The 26,622-nt window shown below is 43.2% G+C and overlaps 1 protein-coding gene across 2 annotated transcripts in view; it reads right to left on the bottom strand.

Moving 5' to 3' along the window:
* Positions 1–2,656: 2,656 nt before the first annotated feature.
* The window catches only part of LOC125448080 (glycerol-3-phosphate acyltransferase 1, mitochondrial-like), a 66,040-nt gene continuing 42,074 nt past the window's right edge, over positions 2,657–26,622 (bottom strand). Inside the window, exons 18-23 of one of the 2 annotated variants that reach the window (XM_059641120.1) lie at positions 26,092–26,223; positions 25,535–25,655; positions 24,961–25,020; positions 16,040–16,095; positions 14,360–14,492; positions 2,657–3,418 (exon numbers count right to left, since the gene is read on the bottom strand). In XM_059641120.1, the coding sequence (XP_059497103.1) occupies positions 14,379–14,492; positions 16,040–16,095; positions 24,961–25,020; positions 25,535–25,655; positions 26,092–26,223 (483 nt within the window). In that variant the 3' untranslated portion in view covers positions 2,657–3,418; positions 14,360–14,378. Of the gene's footprint in view, positions 3,419–13,784; positions 14,493–16,039; positions 16,096–24,960; positions 25,021–25,534; positions 25,656–26,091; positions 26,224–26,622 lie in introns of those variants that run through there. The other variant, XM_059641121.1, reaches the window with a different exon arrangement.

The following is a 26,622-nucleotide window of genomic DNA, read 5'->3' as shown; positions in this document are numbered from 1 at the left end:
CATGAGATCCTCACTTAAAGTTGTCTGGTTTATTTAGTAACTCCATGAAGGCAGGTCTCTCGTCACAAACTCACCCGTTATTTACACATACATATCACATGACACTGACCCAGCTCCCTCAGAACTAGTTTATCTTGTGTTGCTTCCACAGTGCAAAGTTATCGAGACTGTAATCTTGGTAAGCATCGCAAAATTCATTTCAACTTCATTTACATGAACAAATTGGCAGCATATTGGTCCTCTCTGTCCCACCTTCTGATTCAAAGTCATTCTGTCTGCCACTTGTTGCTGGCCAGTCTAGTGTCCATGCCTGCTCTAGAACTGATCGTCTTGACGGGCTGCAAGGCTTGACCCAAAATTCAAAAGAAACCAGTCAAAATCACATTTTTCATCACAGATACCACTTACGACAAATTCAACTAAGTTTTGCTCATTTCAGCACAGATTTCTCATGTTTTAAAAACAGGGAATTTTCCCACTGATTTTACTGTTGATCATAAACTCTTATTTTAAATGGATGTATGCACCACGAAGAAGCATTCCATCATGTTGTTTTAACTTTAACCTGCCTTCATCATTCACAACTAAATATTTTCCACTGACAACAAATTAAATGACCCCAGGCATATATTCTGTGGCACAGACCATGAGATGCTTCCAGTTGATCCTACTCCTGGGACACCAGTGAGCTCGTCACGTTCCCCTACCAAGAGACAGCAATCTGGTAAACCATAGTTGGAGCCCGGAGACCTTCATCCTGTGCTCAAGTTGACAACGACCAAGTTCATGGTCAAAGGAGCAACAATTAGTACAGGATTTAAACTAAACAGTGGGGGCCGGAGATGAATGGTTGTGTTCAAATGCATGAAACGTTAGAGATTAAAAAGAAAATACATCCAGGGTGGGGGGATTGTTTGAGCTGAGGCTATTAAAGTTTCCACAAGAAACAACAAGACAGAGTGTGTGGACAGGCTCAGGAATCTAACTTCAGACACAGTAGAAAAGGGGACAACTCAGAGGAGGCAGACAACGAGGGGGGGGTTGCCTTGATGTTGAATTGAAATTAAATTAATATCAAGATGAGATACAGAGGCAGAAGGTGCAGTGTCCATGTGGGTAGAGTTCAGAAACAGCCGAGGGAAAAAAATACCAGATTGGAACTTGTTTACAGGCTGTCTCACAGTAATCAGGATATGCGGCTGAAAGTAATTCACAAAATAGAAGAGGCGTGTCAGATGTTATTACAATAATTATGGAGGATTTCAAATATAGAGGTTGATTGGAAAATCAGGTAGGTTGCAGATCTCAAGACAAGGATCTTGTGGAATGTTTACAAGATGGATTTTTGAAGCTGCTTGTGGTAAATCCCATGGGGGCATAAGCAATTTGGATTTAGTGATGCCTAACGAGGCAGACCAGCAAGGTTAAGGTAACAATGCCCCTGGGGGCAGTGACAATAAAATGACAAAATTCACCCTGCAGTTTCAGGAGGAAAATCTAGTATCAGTTCTAATAGTATTATAACTGAGGAAAATAACTACCACAATATGAGGGAGAAGCTGGCCAGAGCTGACTGGAAGAGAAGCCTAACAGGGATGACAGTGGAGCACCAATGGCAGGGGTTTCTGAGGATAATTCATTCAGCAGAAATTCATCCCGAGGAAGAAGAAACATACTGAGGAAAAGACGAACTAACCATGGCTAACAAGACAAGTCAGGGAAAGCATAAAAGTAAAACAAAAATGCATACAATATCCAGACTAGTCAGAAGATTAGGAAGCCTTAAAGCAGAGGATACCTGAAAAAACAAAGGGGAGAGAAGATGAAATATGACAGTAAACCAGCTAGTAACATAGAAGATTACAAGAGGTTTTTAAGATATATAAAAGTAAGATAGAGGCACGAGTGGACATTGGACCACTGGAAAATGAGGCTGCACAGGGAGTAACGGGGAAACAAATTGCTTTGGTCAAACCACATTTAGAATAGCGTGAGTAGTTTTGTTGCTTGTATCAAGGAAAGATGTGCTGGAGAGTGTCCACAGGGTTTACCAAACTGATCTCAGGGACGAAGGGCTTATCAGGAACAATTGAAGGTCTGTACCCAGTTGAGTTCAGAATGATCAGGGTGGATCTGATTGAAAAACTTACTGCACAGTGAAACACCTGGATTGAGGGAATGTGGAGAAATTGTTTCCACTGGTAGGAGGGACTAGGACCTGAGGGCACAGCCTCAGGTGAAGTGCGGCTCTTGAAAACTGAGATAAGGAAGAATTTCTTCACCCAGACGGTGGTTAATCTGTGAAACACATTGTCGTAGAGGGCTGTGGAGTGTATTTAATTGCACTAACATATATTAAGCAGGAGGTGTATTTGAGACAAAGACAGAATCGTAGAAACCCTACATTTAAGAGGCCATTTGGCCCATCTAGTCTGCACTGACTTTCTGAACAGCATCCAACTCAAACGCAGGCTCTTCCTCTATTCGTGCATTTAGCATGGCCAATTCACCTCACCTGCACATCTTTGGACTTTGGGAGGAAACTGAAGTACCCAGCAGGAACCCAGACAGACATGGGGAGGACAGGCAAAGTCCACAAAGCCAGTGGCCCAAGGCTAGAATTGAATCTGGATCGCTGGCACAGCAGCATGAACCACAGAGTCACCATGCTGTTCTGTAGATAGGTTATCAATTAATAAGAGGATTGGGGTTACAGGGAAAAGGCAAGAGAATGGGGTTGAGAAACATAGCAGTTGTAACTGAATGGCACAGCAGACTCAACGTGTCAAACTGCCTAATATATCTCCTCTGTCTGACGTCTGTGCATTGAAAGGCTGCAAAACAAGCCTAGAGTTTGAAATATGTAGAATTTACTATTACAGGCACCAATGAGAACAAGATGTACCACCGGGGGATCCATTGCCCAAAACAGCGATGTCAAGGTTGTAATTAGAAAGGTGAAGACAATGTTGTCAAAAATATATCAGTTATAATGGGAACTGCAGATGCTGGAGAATCCAAGATAACAAAGTGTGAAGCTGGATGAACACAGCAGGCCAAGCAGCATCTCAGGAGCACAAAAGCTGACGTTTCGGGCCTAGACCCTTCAAAATATAATGCCTCAACAAAAATATTCCCAGTTTAACTGCTGTTTGAGAAGAACAAAGACTGTCACAGGCACAGGCGTATAGTAGGTGAGCATAATGGAATTTTTTCAAGTAATGTGATACTTAACAGAAGTGGTGGTAGACAGTTGTGTCATTTCGTCATCACTTTTTACTTCCCAATGAGATGTGGAGTGTATCTTAATGTTAAACGAAAATCTTGAGCGGTCGTGTTGTATCCCCTTCTCTTTGTCAAAAAGCATACTCTTCAACACACACTCTCTCCCAAATGCCAATTTCTGGCATATCGCAATCTGTTGAATAATATCTTGGCATTTCAGTCCACATCTTTGCACAGGGTTTCCATGTCCTTATCAAAAGATTACAATGGTTACAATTCCACACAGTATTCCAAAGCATTTTCTCATTCCACAAATTCTCAACATTTTAAACAATATAAAATAACATTTGCTTTTACAAGGCATTGAAATTACATGGCAAGCATGTGTACAATTTATTGTTCTCAACATAACAACTTGTTTCTTAAACTTAAAGATTTGCCATTCACAACAGTATGTAGCTGCCATCTCAGACAGATCATTTTTCACAACAACTTAAATGCTATTGTCCTTTTCACAGCTTGCATATACTGTTTAACAGCCACAATTGTTTTAATCACATTACCCCATAATAACATGTTGATGTTTTCCACATTAGGTTAGCAATCACATTTTGCATCTTTGCCTTGACAGAAAAAACAACAAATACATTAAAAGATTTTGAAAACAAATATTTAACCCTCAAATATGTAGGCAAGAACACAATTATTGAAAAGGTGAAAAAAAGGGGCTAGATGGGTTGCACGTTGGTAAATGCAAACTGTCCATTTTGTCAGGAAGAGGAGAAAAGTGCCATTTTACTTGGAGAGACATTACAGAACTTGGTGGCACCTAAGGATTTAGATACTCTGGAACTGAGGGATCTGGGTGCCCTGCTACATGAATCACAAACTCGGTATGCAGGTATAGGAAGTGAATAAGAGAGCAAATGGAATGGTGTTGGTTAATGCAAGGGAACAGATGATCAAAGCAATCTCAAGGACTCTTGATTTATTGGTCTTCTGATTTGAACGAAAAATCTAATAGTTTCAAAAGCAGTTTGAATAACATTCATTCAACATTCCTAAAAGTTATTGTATAAGAAAAACGTTGGGCCTGTAATTAATGGTTTCAAAAAATGAGGAGCTATCTTTTTGAAATGCGATAGTTGTGCTCTTATGTGACGTTGCACTTCAGAAAATCACCACCAAAAATCACATTATCATTATAACTGTACAGCAGAAAGTTCGCATTATGTAAACAGCATCTACTGTTCGTCAAGTGTTACAGCCAATTTGCGTTAACAAAACACGCATTGCAGCAGAATTGCCTGTAACGTCCTGAAGGCACATAAGGTGGATCGTCAAAGAATGATTACACTTGTGCGACAGGTGTGAATTAGCAGGTAGTTTTTAAGATGGGTATCCCAATTAAGATGTACAGGAGCCTTTTCTTCTGTCATTTATATAAATAATTTGGCTGAGGATATAGGAGTCATGGTTAGTAAGTTTGCAGATGACACTAACTTTGATGGTATACTGCACAGTGAAGATTACAAGGAGATCTTCATCAATTCGATCAATGGTCTGAGGAGTGGCAGATGGCATTTAATTTGGACGAACGAGAGGTATTGCATTTTAGTAATACAAACAAGGACAGAATTTATTTAATTAATGGTAATGGCCCTGGGTACCGTTGTACAACAGAGAGACCAAGGGATTCTTGTAAATTTGTGTCACAGGGAAAGACGGTGATTAACAAGGCATTTAGCACACTTGCCTTCATTGGTTAGACCTCGAGTTGAGGAGTTGGGATGTCACAGTGAGATTGTACAGGATGTTGGTAGGCCTCTTATGGAGTACTGTATGCAATTCTGCTCATCCTATTAGAGGACGGACATTATCAAACAGGAGAGAGTTCAGAAAAGATTTGCCAGGATGATGTTGGGAATAGAAGATTTGAAATATAGAAACAGACTGCAAAGGCTGGTACTTTTTTCAGTGAAGTGTAAGAGGTTGAGTGGTGACTTAGAGGTTTATAAAATCATGAGAAGCATAGATAAGACAGGCAAGTGGGCAGAAGGGTTGGGGTTGCCTTATTCGTAAGAAATGAAATTAAATCGATAGCAAGGAACAGCGTAGGATCAGATGATATAGAATCTGTGTGGGTAGAATTGAGGAGCCACAAAGATAAAAAAAATCATAATGGATGTACAGGCCTCCAGTCATCAGGATTTGGGGCACAAGATACATCAGGAGATAGAAAAGACATAGAAAGAAAGGCAAGGTTACAGAGGTCATGAGGGATTTTCATCTGCAGCTAGACTGGGAAAATCAGGTTGGTAGTGAATCCCAAGAAAAGGAATTTGTGCAATGTCAGTGAGATGGCTTTTTAGAGCAGCTTGTGTGACAGCCCACAAGGGAACAGGCAATTCTCGGTTTCGTGATGTGCAATGAGGCAGACTTGATTAGGGAGCTTTCAGTGAAGCAACTCTTTGGAGGCAGCGACCATAATATGATAGAATTTACCCTGCAATTTGAAAAGGAGAAGCTGCAATCATATGTTATTAATATTACAGTTGAATAAAGGCAACTACAGAGACATGAGGGAGGAGCTGGCCAGAATTGACTGGCGATAGATCTTAGCAGAAAAGACAGTGGACCGGTAATGGCAGGAGTTTCTGGGAGGAATTTGGGAGACACAGCAAAAATTCATCCTTAGGAAAAGGAAGCATACTGAATGGAGGACAATGCAACCATGGCTGACGGGAGGTCAGGGAAAGCATTAAAAGCAAAAGAAAAAGCATCTAACATGATGAAAGGCGGTGGGAAGCAAGGGATCGGGAAGAGTACAAAGACCAACAGAGGACAACTAAAAAAGCAACAAGGAGGGAGTAAATTAAATGATGGTAAGCTAGCCAGTAATATAAAAAGATGATTGCAAAAGTTTCCTTCGATACATAAAGGATAAGAGAAAGACATAAGTGGACATTGGGCTTTGGAAAATGATGCTGGAGAAGTAGTAATAGGTAACAAAGAAATGGAGGAGGAACTGAATCAGTACTTTGCGTCAGTCCTCATGGTGGAAAACTTGAGTAACATCCCGAAACTTCAAGATGGTCGGTGGGGGGGAGCTGCAGTCGTGAATCTGGTGGCCATCACAGACGAGAAGGTGCAAGAAAAACTGAAAGGTCTCAAAGCAGATAAATCACCTGGACAGATGGACTACACCCCTGTACTCTGAAGGAGATAGCTGAACAGATCGTGGTGGCATTAGTAGTCAGGAGTCAGGGAGGGTCCCGGATGACTGGAAAGTTGCTCACATAAACCCCTGTTTAAAAAGGGAGTGAGGCAAGGGGTGGGAAATTATAGGCCAATTATCCTGACCTCAGTCACTGATAAGATTTGAGTCCATTGTGAAGGATGAGATTTCTGAATACTTGGAAGTGCATCATAAAAATCAGACAAAGTCAGCAAGATTTCATCAAGGGGAGGTAATGCCTGACAAATCCGTTGGAATTCTTGGAGGAGGTAATGAGCAAGTTAGACCAAGGAGATCTCATGCACATTATCTACCTGGACTTCAAGAAGGACTTTGACGAGGTGCCGCACAGGAGGCTGTTGAGTAAGATACAGGCCCATAGTGTTGGAGGCAAGGTACTAGCATGGATAGAAGACTGGCTCTCCGGCAGAAAGCAGAGAACGGGGTTAAAAGGGTCCTTTTCAGGATGGCAGCTGGTCATGAGTGGAGCTCCACAAGGGTCAGTGTTGGGAACACAACTTTTCACTTTACACACTAATGATCTGGATTTTAAAAACTGAGGGCATTCTGGCTAAATTCGCAGATGATACAAAGATAGTTGGACAGACAGGTGATTTAGAGGTGGGGAGGCAACAGAAGGATTTAGACAGGTTAGGAGAGTAAGCAAACAAGTAATAAATGGAATACAATGTGTATAAGTGTGAGGAAGAATAGAGCCATGGGCTATTTTATAAAGGGGGAGAAAATTCAGAACTCTGAAGTGCAAACAAACTTGGGAGTCTGAGTCCAAGATTCTCTAAAAGTTAACTTGTGGTTTGTGTCGGTAGCCAGGAAGGCAAATGCAATGTTGTCATTTATTTTGAGAGGACTAGAATGTAAGAGCAGCTATGTGCTTCTGAGGCTTTATAAAGCTCTCGTCAGTCTACATATAGAATATGTAAGCAATTTTGGGCCCCATATCTCAGGATGGATGTACTGGCCTTGGAGTGAGTCCAGAGGAGGTTCGCAAGAATAAGCTAAAAGGAATGACATTTGAGAATTTTAAGTACTTCTGGTTAATATCACAAAACCTGATGACGATGAGCAAACCCATCGGAGCCAAAGACCTGGTTGGAATATATACAAATACGTCAAAGTAATACCAAAATTCAATGAAAAATGCACCCTGAGCTCCATACTTTGTTGTCTCCATTCCAGGATGTCTTGGCAAGAAAGGTTGTGGAGGAATTGCTTGCTTTCCTCCCCTGTTATGGACTACCCAGGGAGATTCAATCAGACCAAGGGTCTAATTTTGCTGCCAAACTATTTACGGAGATCATGGATAGTGCAGGCATCAACACTAAATCAAGTGCATACGATCCTGAATCCTAGGGAGCATTGGAAAGGTGGCATCAGACCCTAAAGACCATCCTGAAAGTTTATTGCTAGGATTACCCAAATCATTGGGAGAGGTATCCCATTTGTATTATTTGCTGTTGGAGATGCTCCAAATGAATCAACTTAGTTTACTCCAATTGAATTGATATTTGCACACCAAATAAGAGGGCTTTTAAATATAATTAAAATTGATAGGTCTCAAGTCAGATATCTCACTGTTGGATCGTGTATCTGAGGTGACAGTAAGATTAAATAGAATTGGTGAATTAGCTAGACAGCATTTGAAGGTGGAACAGCACCAAATGGAGCAAGAAGCAGACAGGAAGTCTAAAATTTGTGTGTTTGCCCATGGGGATCAAGTATTGGTATTGTAACCAGTGGTAGGAGATCCCTTCAAAGTAAGATTTAGTGGTCCCTATCAGATTTAGAAGGAATTGAGGCAGGTGAATTATCTGGTAAAGATGCCAGATAGGGAAAATTTTCCCTATGAGATATGTCACGTTGAAACCTTACTATGATAGGGAAAGGGAACCGGAGAACAGGTATTAGATACCGCCCATCAGAGGAAGGAATCAAATCCAGATGATTTGGATTTTGACGTATCTCAGAATAAACTGAATGAGGAAGTCCTTAAACAATGGGATAGGGTAAGGAGCTATCTATCTGAGGAATAGAGAAGTGAACGGAAAGACTTGATGCAGCACTATGAGGACATACGTAGAAATAGATGAGGTGGATGAATATTACAGTACATGAGGTTGAGATAGGGAATGCAGTTCTGATAAAACAACATCTGTACAGGCTTAATCCTCTCAAAGCAACACAGGTACAGAGGGGGCGGAAACAATGCTCCAAGACGACATCACGTAGCTGAGTCAAGGTGACTGGTGTTCGGCAATCGTGTTAGTTCCCAAACCTGATGGTTCTCAAAGATTCTGCATCGCTTATCAGAAGGTCAATGCTGCGACCAAATCAGACTCATACCCAATATCAAGGCTGGAGGATTGTATGAAAAAAGTAGGACAAGCCACTTATATCACAAAGTTGGATTTAGTTGGTGGTTACAGGCAGGTATATTTGTCAGAGAGAATGAAAGAAGCTCCTGCTTTCATAACCCATATGGCCCGTATGAGGTTAAGATAATGCCATTTGGAAAGAAGAATGCACCAGCCACACTTCAAAGACTGATGAATAGAGTTGGGGCAGGATTGACTAACTTGCCATCGATATTGATGAGCGAGTGATCTTTAGTCATTCATGGAAAAACCACAACGCACATTTGGCAGAACTTTGAGACTATGGAAGGCAAAATTAATCATAAATGTAGCAAAAACAGAATTCGTGAAGACGAAAGTGACGTTTGTAGGACAGAACATCAGACACGCACGATGACAAACAGGAAAGTGAAGATGAAAGCCATTGATGAAATTCCAAAATATCTTTAAAGAAAGAGGTGCTCTGATTTTTCAAACATCAGGTTTCAGCAGCCTGCCTTCCAAAGTAAGCGACTAAGCGGATTCTACAGAAAATTTGTACCAAACTTCAGTAGTTTGCTGGCGCCGCTGATTGATTTGTTAAAGAAGAACATGAAATGTTGGCGGACAAAACAATGCCAGGAGGCATTTGAGAATTTAAAAACAGTGTTAACCACTGCATCAGCTTTAGCCACACCAAATGTCTCGAAATCCTTTACAGCTGCAATCAACACAAGCAATGTCGGGGTTGGGGCTGTGGTTTGCAGGAGGATGATTGCGCAATCGAAAGGCCAACGTGTTATTTTTCAAAAAGAAACTCAATGTCCACCAGAGATAATATGCAGCTGTTGAAAACGAGTTATTCCTTCCAACATTTCAATGTTTATGTTACAAATAACATAACAGAGATGGTTGTCTATACTGATCGCCACCCATTGAATTTTTGGAAAGATTGGAAGATAAGAACACCAGACTATTTCGTTGGAGTCTTATGTTGCAAGCATTTAATCTACAGACTGTACATATTGCAGGTCGTGAAAATGTTACTGCAGCTGTGTTTATCTCAGGTTTAAAACAAAAATGTGTATGTGTTCCGTGTCATATTTGGAAATGCAATTAGTATACAATGAAATGTGTGACTCTAGATTAGAGTATAGATCTCGTTAATAGTTGCTTTAAGCTTTAGGAAAAATAAAAATGAAGCCATCTTTTCATCATGACGCTTCATTTTTTCTGAGGCAGCAGAGCGGCGTTATCAGGTTGGGCAAAGTATTTGTACATTGGAAGGCAGGCTGCTGAAACTTCATGTTTGAAAAAATGATTGGGGTAGTGGGCAAGGTGGAAAGAAGAGTGCACGGTCCCTTGAAAAGATGATGATGTTTTTCTAGGCTTGGAGAGATTAAAAAAACTGCCTGCAGGAAGCAGCAGATGCACAGGAAGTTCCTGAAATTCGAACATTGCTATCAGGGGGCTATGGAGTTCACAATCTAGGCAGTAGTTCGTTGCAGCAGCCAGTGTGAATATCAGCTAATTAAATTTAAACCAAGCATTAAATGTCTAAAAACCAAATAAATTTAAATGATTGTTTTGACAACCTAGAACCAATCCTATTGTAAGAAACTGATAACTCATCACGGGTGTAAAAGAACATGGCATTTGAAAATTGGGGCGGGAGCAACTGCCATCGAATTGAGTTAACAACCCATCAGTTCGAAAGAGAAAATCACTGGCTCTCTCAGAAATCTCAGCGTAGCCATCATCTCACGAAAGGTATTGAGGCACTCCTAGCTAATATTCCTGATACAAGAAGTCACTGGAGAGAGGCATTCCTGACAATAATTCAATGGAGAAATGCATTCCTGACTGAGCATCAGCAGACAGGGCGCGGATCACTCTAGAAGACGTGTCCTGGCTGTACTTTCAAGAGATTAAGTTTTAATTTTTTTTTAAAAATTGGTTTATCTAATTGGGACTTGTATTTGTTGGAACAACATACCATTAGAATTTTGTTTTGGTTGACAATAGTTAGTACTTGAGGAAGAATTGTTCACGTTGTTCGTAGTTCTGTTCATTTGTTCACTGTTAGAGCTAGATAAATAAGTTGTTACTTGTTGATTGGAGAAAGATTGAAAGGATTTCATTTATTTAACCACCCCTTTGTAACAGGTTGGGAGGGGAGATGCAGGTTATATCACATTTCACACTTCTTTTAATATATTATGAGGCAAGGTGAGACTCTCGGGGTGTTGGAATTTTAGTTATTCAGCGGGGGAGTGTTGGCCTCCACTTTATAACATAATGTTGAGGCCCAAACAGAGGCCTTGTTCAAGGAAGGGAAAGGCTGGGTTGTGCAATATTCCTGGGTACAAGGTGTTAATTAAGGATAGAAAAGGAAGAAACGGAGGAGGGGTAGCAGAGTTTCTAAAGGAACCACTACAGTTAAAGTGTGTCTCCGAGTGTTCAAGGACAGAATCAATTTGGTAAGCGCTCAGAAACAAAAAGGATAAAATTACATTGCTTGGTGTAATCTGTAAACCACCAACGAAAGGATGTATAGCATCAATCTGTCCAAGGCAAAAGGCAGGCAGGAAGATGCTTTGGTTGTTGAAGCTTAGTCATCTCAACTCCAGGACATATCTGCATAAGTTCTTCAGGGTAGTGTCCTAGGCCCAACCATCTTCAGCTGCTTCATCAATGACCTTCCGTCCATCCTGAAGTCAGAAGTGGATGTGTTGCTGATGCCTGCACCATGTTCAGCAAGTCAAATGTTCTGGGCGATATTCAGGCCTTGGCTGAGTAGTGGCAAGTGACAGTCACAGCACACAAATGCCAGGCAATGATCATCTCCAATAACAGATAATCTAACCACTGCTGCTGACAGTCAATGAAAACCGTAGTATTACCATCCTGGGAGTTACCATTGAACAGGAACGGACTCGCTCTAGAACACAGAACACTACACAGCGCAGTACAGGCCCTTCAGCCCTCGATGTTGCACCAACTTGTGAAACCAAACTGAAGCCCATCTAACCGACACAATTCCAATATTATCCATATGTTTATCCAATGACCATTTAAATGCCCTTAAACTTGGCGAGTCTACTACTGTTGCAGGCAGGGTATTCCACGCCCTTACTACTCTCAAAGAACCTACCTCTGACAACTGTGCTATATCTATCACCCCTCAATTTAAAGCTATGTCCCCTCATGCTAGCCATGACCTCATGGCTCCAAAGCTCAATCCCTCTACCAAGAAAACCTAACACACTGTATGCCTTCTCAACAACCCTATCAACCTGGGTGGTAACCTTCAGGGATCTATGTATATGGACACCAAGATCTCTCCGCTCATCCACACTACCAAGAATCTTACCATTAGCCCAGTACTCTATTCCTGTTAGTCCTTCCAAAGTGAATGACCCCAAACTTTTCTGCGTTAAACTCCACTTGTCACCTCTCAGCCCATCTCTGCAGCTTATCTATGTCCCTTTGGAACCTGCAACATGTTTCCGCACTATCCACAACTCCACCGTCTTTAGTGTCATCTGCAAATTTACTAACCCATCGTTCTACGCCCTCATCCAAGTCATTTATAAATAGTAGATAAACATGTAAATAGTGGATCGAAGAGCAGGACAAAGGCCAGAGTACTGCAATGGCTAACTCAACCTCCTGACTCCTCAAAGCCTATCCATCATCTACAAGGCACAAGTCAGGAGTGCGATGGGATACTTCCCATTTGCCTGGATGGGTAGTTCCAACAACACTCAAGAAGGTTGTTACGATCCAGGACAAAACAGCCCGCTTCTTTGGTACCACACCCACATGCCTTCACTCCTTTCACCACTGATGCTCAGGAGGATCAGTGTGTACCATTCTCAAGATGGACTGCAGAAAGTCACCCAAGATCCACAAACAGCACCTCCCAAACCCATGACCAAACAAGGACAAGGGCAGCAGATACACAGGAAAGCCAGAATCTGCAAGCTGTCCTCGAAGCCACTCACCATCCTGAGTTAGAAATATATGACACTGCATCAAATCCCCAGAATTCCCTCCCCATGGGCACTGTGGTCAACCTAAACCAGGAGCAATTCAAGGCGGCAACTCACCACCTTCTTCTCAAGGCAACTAGGAATGGGGGTAAAAAAAGACTGCTAGCCAGCCAGTGATGCCCAAGTTCCATGAGTGAACCAGGACTGATGAGATGTATCCAAAGATTTTACAGGAAGTGAGAATGGCAAATGTAGGAGCACTGGGTCCTACTGTTTCAGTCTTGCCTTGACTCAGACGAATTGCCAGAAGACTGGAAAATCACAGACATTAAGACCCTGATCAAAAAAAAGTGTGCGAGGTTTGAGTTATTCTTAAAAAGAGCTAATAATACTGAGGGAAGGAGTGAGATAAAACAAACTAAGTTCCAAGTGTGCACAAACACTCCATTCACTGATTTTTGTTAATCATCAAATGAAATGTGTACTGTTTTCCTTTTTCTTTCGTCATTCACAGTAAGCGGGCATTACCAGCCAGGCAGCATTTATTGTCCAGCCCTAATTACCCAGAGGGCAGTTAAGAGTCAAATATGTTGCTGTAGGTCTGGAGTCACATGTCAGCCATACCAACTGAGGATGACAGTTTCCTTCCCTAAAGGGCATTAGTGAATGAAATGGATTTTTCCAACTATCAAAAATGTATTCATGGTCATCATTAGATTTTTAATTCCAGATATTTATTTAATTCAAATTCCACCATCTGCAGAGTTCAAACCGGAGTCTGCACAATATTATTTGTGTTTCTGGGTTAACAGTCCAGCAATAGTACTGCTGAGACATTACCTCCCTAATGACTGAAGAGGCACAGTTTTCAAGAGCTCTCAATTCAACTCAAAACAAGAAGCACCAGAGCTGAGCTTGCAACATCATTATTTCCATTAAGGACAGACATGGAAGATTGGTCTCACTCAAATATTGATCACCTCATTTTATTTAAGCACTGAAGTGACACAAGGCAACAAATTCAAAAATAACCAGTGAAATTACCATGTGTTGCATATTTTTTTTCATTTACGTTGAAATACAATTCTGCCCTTTTTACACACAACTTTCAAGAATTCTCTCATGACAAGATAATTCGAGGGCTTTACGCACAATCATGATTCCAGTTTCTTCTGCGGGTGTGCCTTGACCACAAGCACTGCAGCAACTGAAGAAGACAGCTGAAAACCACCTTATCATGACCCATTAGAGATGGGAAATAAATGGTGGCTGAGCCATCAATGCCATAACCCCATGAATATGTTTTTGAAAAATTGTTTTGGTTTTCAGCCTTTCATAATGTGGGGTGAAAAGCAACATGGTTTAAAACTCAGCTTTCCACCTATCAGGAAGGCAACAGCAGCCCAGAGCAAAATGCCGTGGAAATGTTTAATCTTACAGAAGCTGGGGATCCTTTTCTCTGAGGGATGACCAAAGTCGTGGCGACTGCAAAAAAAAATCTCAACAATCTCTCAGGTGGTTCAGTCAAACGCAAAAGAAGAACTGTTTACCAGTTTTTTTCTTTTAATTTTAATCGCAGAATTGTTGAATGTACCACTGGAGCTTCAGTAAGTTATCAGGTTCCTGAAAAGTTTCACTGAGTTTCAGTAAGGGTCCCTTTGTTCCTGGCTCCTCTTTGAAAACCTAGAAGTGATAGGAAATGGGTTTGGTGACTGTATCTTCAATAATTACTTGCAAATCTACCTCATAACATGTCAAGGACTGATATGCACTAAGAGTTAATAAAACCAATCTTAAAAAGAAACCTGCAACACTAAACTTCACGTTGAAAGGTCAAGGTATATTTTCAAATGGACTTAGATAGGTTATCTGATTGGGACAAAATTTGGCAACTCAAACATAACTTGGATAATTATGAGGTTATCAAATTTGGTCAGAGGAACATAAATGCAACTTATTTGTTAAATCGACAAAAACCTCAGAATACTTCAGAGCACAAGGACCTGGGTGTCCTCATAAATGAAGTGCAGAAACCTGGCATGCAGTTTCAGCAAGTAACAAGGAAAGCAAATGGAATTTTGGCTTTTATTGCGAAAGAAACTGAGTATAAAATCAGGGATGTGTTGCTGCAACTGTGCAAGCTATTTGTTAAACTGCTCCAGGAATACTGCAAAAAGTTTTAGTTCCCTTACTTGATAAGGGATATAGCTGCATCGGAGGCAGTTTAGACGAGGTTCACTAGATTGATTCCAGAGATGTGACGTTTGTCTTATGAAGAGGTATTAGGCCGAGAGGATCTCAAATTTACAAGATTGAGAGGATGTCTAATTCAGATATAAGATGCAAAAGGAAACTGACAAGTGCATGTAGAAAATGTGTTTCTTCCTGTGGGGCAGTCTATAACAAGTGGTCACCATTTCAGGAAAGGGGTTGCAGATTTAAAGGAGAGATGACAAAAAATTACTTTTCTCAAAGGATCACAAATCTGAAGAATTCACCACCTGCGAGTGCAGTGGACGCTGGGGCACCGAGTAAATTTCACACAGAGACAGACATGTTTTTAATTTGTAATGGGTTGAAGGCTTGTGGAAAGTATGCAGGAAGAGAGTTGAAGTGAAGGTGGGATCAACCATGATCCTATCAAAAGGTGGAGCAGAGATAAGGGGCAACCTGTCTCCTCTTTCCTGCTCCTAGTTCTCATGTCTGAAAGTCGTTGTAATCCTACCAGACTACAAGGCGGCTCTCTCATGAGACAGAGACAGCGACAGAGTGCGAGAGAGATGTGTTGTGATGGATTACCTTGAGCAACACCATGCCTCAGGCAAGGGGAGAGGTCGAGGAGGAGTCCTTCATGCTAACTTTAGACAGTGCAAAAATTTAACCCATGCTGTTGGCATCTGTTTTGCAAACTAGCCACCCAGCAAAGAATTCTGCATTAACACCGAGCACAGACTATTGGTGGGCTTAGTATTGGTTGGCTAGTGACCCTGTGGAACACTGCAAAATGACCAAAAACCATTCACCAACACCACGCTCATGGATCATTGCATGGCAACCATAAAGAATCTGCAGGGCAATATTTTTACATAACCTACGAACACTGAGCCCACTGCTGTGCCCATGCAGACAACTTACAGCTCAGGAGTGGCACGAGATCAAACCATGACTGAGTTATTTTCTGAATGAAGTCTGATTAAAAATTTGTTCCATCAACAAAGAATTTCACTTACCCCCAGTTCCCTGAAGGTCTTAATAGCACTGTTGGCAATGCTGAATGTTGCACTTTCTGTAAAATATTAGAAAATCGTCAGTGATGCACGCATTCAAATCTAAACTTATCTTCACTAAAAACATGCCTCACTGTTCATCTTTTAAATCAACCAGATTCGAGGTGTGACAATCACTTCCTGTCAAACGTTTATCATCTATCCTTAATTGCCATCGAACAAGTGGTAGTGAGCTATGTTCTTGAACACTGCAGCCTACATTATGCAGATGCACAGGCAGAGTTATTGATCAGACTTATAATCCAGCTATAAATGAAAAAGTGACTGAGTTCCAAGTCAAGATGGACAGAGATCTGACAGGAACTTGCAGGTGATTGTCGTTCCCAGCATCTACTATTCAGCATGGCAGACGTTTAGATTTGCAAGGTCACAGTGGACTTGCCGTGTTTTTTTTCCAAGGTAGAACATACTTGGGCAATTGTTTACACTGTTGGTTAGTCAAAGCTATATGACTGTACTGGATATCTTGGTTAAATGCCTCACGGGTTCTGGAACAACGGTTTTCATTGCTGCACGCAGGATGTGGTCAGAACACATTGGTTACGACAAAGGCAGTAACAGCAGCAATTTGTTGATATCGCATGGGCTGAATCAGATGGATGGAAATTGCTGGCATCCATAACAATACATACTTAAGGAGGAGAGCGAGATGGATCATCTGTTCAGTATTTTCAGCTGAAGCTGGTTGCCAACACTTCAGCCTCATCTTTGTCACTGATAAAAGTGTTTCAAAAATCTCCACAGGAAGTCATGGTAAAGCACAACAAGGACTCAATTCAACAAGTGAAGAATTAAATTAATTTCCGTGTAACTGTGATTAGTTATAAAACTCTTTGTCAATCAGGAAAAACAATCATAATGGTCCTCATCAAAAAGCAAGTCATGGGTTTCTGGTTTTATGGCCCAATGTAATGCAAAGTCAGGTTTATAAATGTGAAAATGCTTTGATTTAAAATGCTTCTCCTCAAGGTCTGAACTATGTTTTAAAATGGATTACTTCTAAAACTTGAGGCATGCATTAGACCCAATGTATGTTAGCTCTGTACAGTTTTTGTATTTTTAACAGTACACTGTAACTTCATGATAACAAGGTGTTGAGTTGGATGAACACAGCAGGCCAAGCAGCATCATAGGAGCAGGAAGGCTGACGTTTCAAACCTAGATCCTTCTTCAGAAATGGGGGAGGGGAAGGGGGCTCTGAAATAAATATGGAGAGAAGGGGAGGCGGATAGAAGATGGATAGAGGAGAAGATAGATGGAGAAGAGACAGACAAGTCAAAGAGGCAGGGATGGAGCTAGTAAAGGTGAGTGTAGATGAGGTAGGGAGGAGATAGGTCCAGGGAGGACAGATAGGTCAAGGGGCAGGATGAGGCTAGTAGGTAGAAGATGGGAGAGGGGCTTGAGGTGTGAGGAGGGAATAGGTGGGAGGAAGAACAGATTAGGGAGGCGAGGATGAGCTGGGCTGGTTTTGGGATGCAGTGGGCGGGGGAAGAGGGGAAAATTTGAAGCTTGTAAAATCCACATTGATACCATTGGGCTGCACCCCTCCCTCTACCGCATCCGAAAACCAGCCCAGCTCATCTCCACCTCCCTAACCTGTTCTTACCCATCTATACCCTCCTCCCACCTCAAGCTGTACCCCCATCTCCTATCTACTAACCTCATCCCGCCCCCGCTGTTGTGTCCTCCCTGGAGTGACCCATCTCCTCCCGACCTCCCCACCTACACTCACCGTTACTGGCTCTATCCCCAACTCTTTGACCTGTCTGTCTCGTCTCTACCTATCTTCTCCTCTATCCATCTTCTTTCCACCTCTCCCTACCTCCCTATTTATTTCAGAACCACCCCCACCCCCATTTCTGAAGGAGGATCTAGGCCCGAAACGTCAGCCTTCCTGTTTCTATGATGCTGCTTGGCCTGCTGTGCTCACCCAGCTCTACAGCTTGTTATCTTGGATACTCTGGCATCTGCAGTTCGTATTATCACTTTAACTTCAATGTGTGGCTAAGGTCCAATTCTTGATGGTGGGACTTGGTTCTGTTCACAGAACAAAATAAGTATGCATGGTTTTCTGAAAGTACTTGAGATAACTTGTTTCAGGCATGAAGACTTTTTGTGGAGTGACACAGATTGTTTACTTAAAAAGATACAGATTTGAATTGAAATTTTGCAGAATATTTAGACACATCAGATTTGAGTTGATATGATTCCAGTGGTGCCACTGGAAAAACCTGGTAAAGTCTGTGAACTCACTCAGGTTAAATGGACAAGCCATCATAAAGAGGTTGATCTTACAAGCGATTCATCTTATAAGCAGAGATAATGGGAACTGCAGATGCTGGAGATTCCAAGATAATAAAATGTGAGGCTGGATGAACACAGCAGGCCAAGCAGCATCTCAGGAGCACAAAAGCTGACGTTTCGGGCCTAGACCCTTCATCAGAGAGGGGGATGGGGGGAGGGAACTGGAATAAATAGGGAGAGAGGGGGAGGCGGACCGAAGATGGAGAGTAAAGAAGATAGGTGGAGAGAGTGTAGGTGGGGAGGTAGGGAGGGGATAGGTCAGTCCAGGGAAGACGGACAGGTCAAGGAGGTGGGATGAGGTTAGTAGGTAGCGGGGGGTGCGGCTTGGGGTGGGAGGAAGGGGTGGGTGAGAGGAAGAACCGGTTAGGGAGGCAGAGACAGGTTGGACTGGTTTTGGGATGCAGTGGGTGGGGGGGAAGAGCTGGGCTGGTTGTGTGGTGCAGTGGGGGGAGGGGACGAACTGGGCTGGTTGGGGGATGCAGTAGGGGAAAGGGAGATTTTGAAACTGGTGAAGTCCACATTGATACCATATGGCTGCAGGGTTCCCAGGCGGAATATGAGTTGCTGTTCCTGCAACCTTCGGGTGGCATCATTGTGGCAGTGCAGGAGGCCCATGATGGACATGTCATCAAGAGAATGGGTGGGGAAGTGGAAATGGTTTGCGACTGGGAGGTGCAGTTGTTTTTTGCGAACTGAGCGGAGGTGTTCTGCAAAGCGGTCCCCAAGCCTCCGCTTGGTTTCCCCAATGTAGAGGAAGCCGCACCAGGCACAGTGGATGCAGTATACCACATTGGTAGATGTGCAGGTGAACCTCTGCTTGATGTGGAATGTCATCTTGGGGCCTGGGATGGGGGTGAGGGAGGAGGTGTGGGGACAAGTGTAGCATTTCCTGCGGTTGCAGGGGAAGGTGCCGGGTGTGGTGGGGTTGGAGGGCAGTGTGGAGCGAACAAGGGAGTCACGGAGAGAGTGGTCTCTCCGGAAAGCAGACAGGGGAGGGGATGGAAAAATGTCTTGGGTGGTGGGGTCGGATTGTAAATGGCGGAAGTGTCGGAGGATAATGCGTTGTATCCGGAGGTTGGTAGGGTGGTGTGTGAGAACGAGGGGGATCCTCTTGGGGCGGTTGTGGCGGGGGCGGGGTGTGAGGGATGTGTCGTGGGAAATGCGGGAGACGCGGTCAAGGGCGTTCTCGATCACCGTGGGGGGAAAGTTGCGGTCCTTAAAGAACTTGGACATCTGGGATGTGCGGGAGTGGAATGTCTTGTCGTGGGAGCAGATGCGGCGGAGGCGGAGGAATTGGGAATAGGGGATGGAATTTTTGCAGGAGGGTGGGTGGGAGGAGGTGTATTCTAGGTAGCTGTGGGAGTCGGTGGGCTTGAAGTGGACATCAGTTACAAGCTGGTTGCCTGAGATGGAGACTGAGAGGTCCAGGAAGGTGAGGGATGTGCTGGAGATGGCCCAGGTGAACTGAAGGTTGGGGTGGAACCAGCCCAGCTCTTCCCCCCCACCCACTGCATCCCAAAACCAGTCCAACCTGTCTCTGCCTCCCTAACCGGTTCTTCCTCTCACCCATCCCTTCCTCCCACCCCAAGCCGCACCCCCCGCTACCTACTAACCTCATCCCACCTCCTTGACCTGTCCGTCTTCCCTGGACTGACCTATCCCCTCCCTACCTCCCCACCTACACTCTCTCCACCTATCTTCTTTACTCTCCATCTTCGGTCCGCCTCCCCCTCTCTCCCTATTTATTCCAGTTCCCTCCCCCCATCCCCCTCTCTGATGAAGGGTCTAGGCCCGAAACGTCAGCTTTTGTGCTCCTGAGATGCTGCTTGGCCTGCTGTGTTCATCCAGCCTCACATTTTATCATCTTATAAGCATGTGTGCTTTAAGACAGTACTGGAGAGTGCCAACACTACATAACACTTGTCACTGTATTTTGTGACAAAATACATATGACAATAAAGAAATAAAACTAGGTGACAGAGCTAAGTCATGTTAATAAGATGGCCATCACTTTTAAAGCAACCAATCAGGTTTTTACTGTTTAATTAATCGAAGACTGATCATGCACAGATCATGCATTGGCAAGCCAATTAAGAGTTAAGGAGAACTCTTGTCATGCTCAAGCAGTTGTGGAGAGCAAGGGTAATGAATGTGGATTATTTTTGAGTTCAGAAAATAGGACTGAAAACAAAAGAAAGACTTCAGTAAACAAAATCAAACAAAGAGATACACGTCAGACATTGTGAGAGCTGCCAATGCTGGACAGAAGTTGGATAAAGGAGAAGATAAGTTGAGAGGAGACAGACAGGTCAAAGATGCGAGGGGTTAAGAGTCTGTAAAGGTGAATGTAGTTGGGGAGTTACGGAAGGGATAGGTCGGTCCAGGAGAACGAACAGGTCAAGGAGGCAGGATGAGGCTAGTAGGTAGGAGATGAGGGCGGGGCATGAGTCGGAGAAGTGGATTGGTGGGAGGACAGGTTAGGGAGGCAGGTACGAGCTGGCTGGTTTTGGGATGTGGTCGGGGGAAGGGGAGACTTTTAAGCTTACAAAGTCCACACTGATACCATTGGGCTGCAGATTTCCCAAGCGAAATACGAGATGCTGTTCCTGCAACCTTCGGGTGGCATCACTGTGGCACTGCAGGAGATCCAGGATTGGCATGTCGCCCAAGGAGTGGGAGGGGGAGTTGAAATGGTTTGCGACTGGGAAGTGCAACTGTTGGTGCAAATCAAGCGTAGGTGTTCCACAAAGCGGCCCCCAAGCCTTTGCTTGGTTTCCCCGATGTAGAGGAGGCCACAACGGGAACAGCGAATACCATGTACAACATTAGCAGATGTGCAGGTGAACATCTGTTTGATGTGGAATATATATCATATCAGGATACATATTAGGTAAGCCAGTCATCAGGAGCTGGCATTCAATCATGAACTGCCTGAATCCAGCCCTTTGGCTCAGACCAAATCTAAGAGTTGCAAGTCATCAGGAGGTTTTGAGATCATTGCTGGATTGTGTATGGATGTTGGAGGATTGTTGCTCAAGCTGAGCTGCTAGTGGTGGAACTTCATGTTGGCTTCAGCCTCATGCCAATGCAGCACACAGCCAAACAGAGCTATGAACACTGCAAATGCCTGTATCCCACGCAAGGGTGTCAGGAACACAGTCAGGTTGATGAACGTACACCTCCTTTCTCTTCAAATGTCTCACGTTTAAGATGCACACATAGATTCACAATCGACTTTGACTCGGTGTTGTAGACTGGCAAGTGAGACAAAATGATCCAGAAGATGGTTCTCCCAGGTTAAGTCTGAGCTGAGAATTTTCATAATTAGAAGATCTCAAGATCATTGATGGATTGTGATGGTCAATGTGGAAGCAAACAACTGATCCATCATCCACCTGAATGAACAAAGTCAACGGAGGAGTAAATTAAGGTGGTGGGTTGTGGATACTGGTCAGAAAAAACTGGACAAGGAAAATATGACAGGCCCCCATGGGGTCACTGCATAATGGAAAGAGACAGGTATATGATGGACACAGCAGCAGCTTCTCTGATGAAGTCATGCGGATGAATGCCCACCAACAAAAACAAGAGGCACCATACCAGAGGGAAAGAGGAGAGGAGTACCACCCAACCAGGCAGCACCGGACATTGTGAGCAGTCCAGTGAAACCCAAACTGCAGCCATTAAGAACTGCTGCTGGCAACATTCTGGCCAGAGATTTCAAGTGCATCACTAGATGTGGACGGACGATTCGGAGGGGTTGACAGCAACTGGGAGCCACATCCAGCTTCCTGATGGAAACAGTTGAAGTCACCAAGCTGCATCACATCTTAAGCACCCCTGCAGATGATTGCAGCATGGACAGCCCTATCTAATCCAGGATAGATTTCCTGTTGGTATCCCATATGTTTTCGGTCAGATCCACCAATGTCAAAGTGGTATTCTTCACTGACCACTGCCTCCTGTTGGCTGACTGTCACCGAAAGGAAGACCTGCAATGAAATGTGGAAGCTGAACATTAAGCTATTGACCCCAGAAAATACAGAGGAACTCAAAAGGGATTGTATAGGTTGGAGAATAGTGAAGCCCCTCTTTGACTCTCCAGCAGACTGGTGGGACAGAGTCAATGGGAACTGCAAGAGATTCTTTATCTTCAAAAGTATTCAGAAGGGGACAGATATACGGGGAAAACTGTCAAAACTCCCGAAAAGCAGGCAGAGCTTAGACAATGGGGTTTGATGGGGATCTCCAGGAAGTGAACAGTCAGCAAGCCTCATTCTTTGCCTCAGAGGCCTTGAAGATAATCTTCTGGTCCAGGATCTGCACTGTGGAGCGGGATGCAAACACTGTTTCTTTTTCCAGAGGGCGCACAGGGAGAGTTATGCAATTAGAAGCCTTAAAGAAGAAGATGGCTTGGTTAAGTCATCTCAGTCTGACGTTCTGAGAATCAGCAAATCTTTTTATGTCAGAATGTATGACATGAAGCCCAAGACAGTGTGGCCTCCCAGTCTTTGCTGTCCTCTATTACTATGTAATGTGGAAGAGGCTGGACTAGCCATTATGTCTGAATGAGCTGACCAAGACCCTCAAGTTCTTTGAAAAGAATAAACTCCCAGAAACGACTGCTTGCCAGCTGACGTGCAGTCACCTTGGTGGGATTTGATTGGCCTGGACCTGCTGGAGGTGTACAACAGTATGCTTCTGGTAGGTAGCATATGCAAATCTATAACCCTGATCTAAAAGCAGAAGGGGGAAGAGGAAGGAAATTAGAAATTGGCAATCAATTTCATTGCTGAATGCAGGTGACAAAATCCTGTGTAAGATCATTTCCAACCAGACCAGGTCTGCTCTAGGATCAGTGATTTATCCCAAACAAACTTGTGCTGCACTGGGCAGGGGGATCTCTGAGAGCCTCGCACTCCTCAGGGATCCGATCACCTACGTGCAGAACAAGGTGGTGCACACCTGCCTCATCAGCAGGGACCACGAGAAGGCCTTTGACGGGATATTGTACACGCACATGTGGGGCAGGCTCTCCAAATTCTGCGATTGGATCAATCTACTAAAAGTGGATGGTTATGTGGCTTGCACTAAAACCTGGGAAGTGCACATTGCCAAGGTGAGGCAAAAACTAGGCAGATGAAAACACCACTCCCTCTCTATTTTAGGTGAAAGCCTCATCATCAGGTGTGAGGTACTCTCCTTGTTGTTGTACAAGGTGGAAGTTTGGCCCATTCTGCAGGCCTGAGCCTCAGCTAGTCACCTGAGCCATTTTCTACATGCTTTGGAGGTAAAGATGGATTTTGTCTGCATGGAAAACATTTATCAAGTTCTGAGGGTAGGGATGGGGTTGTTGGTTGGATACATATCCAATATCACCCTCATCCTGATGGCCACTGTGTGTGGCTACATCAAGCTGTGTGTTAACCTTTGGTATGCGAGCACCGAGTGACATTTTGTTCTAAGGTTCTACCTGTCCCCATTGTTGCTCAGGATGGGTCTGGCCTCAGTGCCATAGAATACGCCAACTAATTGAACCATTTCATATCACTGGCCCCAATATAAAAATCTGCCAAGGATCTGGCAGTGGTCAGCATGTAGTGTGTCGTGTCCTCAAGACCCTGTGGGAAAAAGATCCTGTTAGGTGGTTCCCTGAGCAAGACTGTGGACATAACTAGGCAGACTGCCTCATCGCCAAGGCTTTCCAGCAAGCACCAAGATGTGGCTTGGCTCATAGCAAGAAAGGCACTGCCTGTGAGATCCTTCAAGTCCATCGGGACTCTCTCCATGCTGCCCTTGAAGTGGCTCCAGTGTGGAAAGACACTATCATACACCTCCTTCTGCAATGTGTCTTTATCAAAAAGATCTGAAGAGAGATAGAGCTACTGGCCGAGGATGGTCCCTAACAGCTCTCTGATACACAACTCTGTGCTCCATGAGCTGTTACCCAGGACACAGGCAGAAACATAACTGGGCCTGAAGGACCATTGACTACATAAAGATAATCTTTGGTCTGCCAAAGAACAGCAGGGATTCGTTCAGTTCTCAGTCCCCATCGTTGCCACAAACTGAATATAAATATTTTCCCCGTATGGGTTTAAAAATGCCATTTTTTTGCAATTGGACAGTTGCTCTGTGGGATGTCAAATTTCTGTCTGTCATTTGTGCCTCTTTTTCACCCACAAAGATTATATGGAACAGATTGACAATCCTTTGCATGTACTTACAGATAATTGTTTTATGAATAAAGTATATTTTTGCACTAAAAATTACTAAAAAATTACGAGGCTCAGTAATTGAGTTAGGTCTTACAGATGACGTTGAAGTGAACCCAACATCTTGCAGTTTTGCTTAGTGGATAAAAGCCACATCTCAAACAACAGTTGAAATCAGCCAAAGGAAACTCTCACTGCCAAACAAATTTAAAACAGCAACACCATTTTTTTCTCATAAACAGTATGCTATGAACACTGCAGCTGTAGTCATTCCTTCCTGTGCATATGGGGTGGTACATGAGCAAGTTGTTGATTCAAATCATTCTGTCATGTTGACTGACTCACCATGCTGTTCTTCTACTTGTGCATGCAAAAGCTGAAACATCCTCAGCACACACTGTGACTCTGAAAGAAATAGCACAAGAGAAGCATGAAATCCTGTCAAAAGGGCTATGTTCTCCTTCTACATATCTTAATTCACAGCAGTTAGAGAATGAAGAGCTGCACATAATGCTTCTTATAAAATTCTTGTTAAACATAGGTAAGCCAAATAAAAGGGCTACTGGAATTTACTTATTGAGGTGCACTAGGCACCTAACCTTCACATTCAGATTTACCCTGAAGAGTACAACACTGAGGTGATTATTTTGCTCATTCACTTCTGCACAGATTCCAACTTCATCATGTCTCAGTTTCAAAGGTGGCATTCCTTGAGCTTTCCACTTCGACCCATGACACACAAAATCATTAGTGACATTCCAAAATTATGATCAGTCAGAAGAAAATGGATGGAGTTTGCTCAACTCTATCATTTCCTGACAGATGGACGTGAGCCAAAGGACAGCATTCTATAAATCAAAACCCTGATCTTATTAATTATTTGACCATTCGAAAATAGTTCAATACACACAAACAGTACCTTCAATTGGAAAGTCCAATTTGTGGAGCAAACCTGCTGCTGCCTCATATGCTTTCAATACAGGCTGCAACAAACTACAGAGAAAAAGGTAAAATGTGTGGCTTTCCTGGGTTTGGCCAAGCTGAAAATAAGATAACAACACATTAGGCAACTGCTGGCAAAGCGCATTCAACAAAAGACGAAACAAGACCAAAGATACAATTCTTGTTCGACTCTTGGATTTATTGCTGTCTCATCGTGTGCAACCAGCCAAAATGCAAAGACATACTCCCATGAATGTTTACATAGCTTGCTACTGCGCTTTTAATCAGAAATACTAACTCAAGCCTGCTCTCGTGCAATCAATCAACCTCTCAAAAGATTCACATCATTGTGCCATTTTGGCTTCCAGTGGCCGTCCACCATTATATCCAACTCTCAGCCAAAAAAAATCTGTGTTCTATCAGACATTCTGCAATGAAATTTGCAGTTTCAACATTGAGTGTTAGGTACATTGTTGAAGACCTTCATGGCAGAAAAAAAATAAAGAACATTGTTACTGTAAATGAGTGTTATACCTTAAAATAGCACTTCCAGACTGTTTCATCAGCATCACTCTCAGAGTCATCAAAATCATCCATCACCTTCCATGTTAGCTCCTTGCCAAACTGTTTCTGCCACGTGTCACATGCTGGCTGTTTGTTCTCATTCTACAAACAAAGAGAAAAAAAGAAATTTCAGGACAATTGCATAAGAACTAAAGCTATCTGGTGCTTTGAGTCTGCACCACCATTCAACATGACTATGACTACTTTGTTTTTGATCCCATCTTCACTTTCCTGTCTGCACCCAGAAGTTCCCTTGACTCTCAACGCAATCAGAAATCTGTCCAACTTCATGTCGCATACCTCTAAATACTCAGCTTCCACGGCCTTCCAAACAAGAAAATTTCAAACATGAACAGTTGCGAATGAAAAATATTCTCATCTCTCAAATGGAATGTCTGTAATCCATCCTAGTTTTTGCCTCCCTAAAAGAGGGAACTTCACCAGGTATCCAGCCTACCTCGTCTCCTTGAAATGCTACATATTTCAAAATGATTACCTTCA

Source organism: Stegostoma tigrinum, chromosome 40 (genome assembly GCF_030684315.1).
Source record: "Stegostoma tigrinum isolate sSteTig4 chromosome 40, sSteTig4.hap1, whole genome shotgun sequence".
Classification (NCBI taxonomy): domain Eukaryota; kingdom Metazoa; phylum Chordata; class Chondrichthyes; order Orectolobiformes; family Stegostomatidae; genus Stegostoma; species Stegostoma tigrinum.
This window is presented reverse-complemented; position numbering and strand designations above follow the sequence as displayed.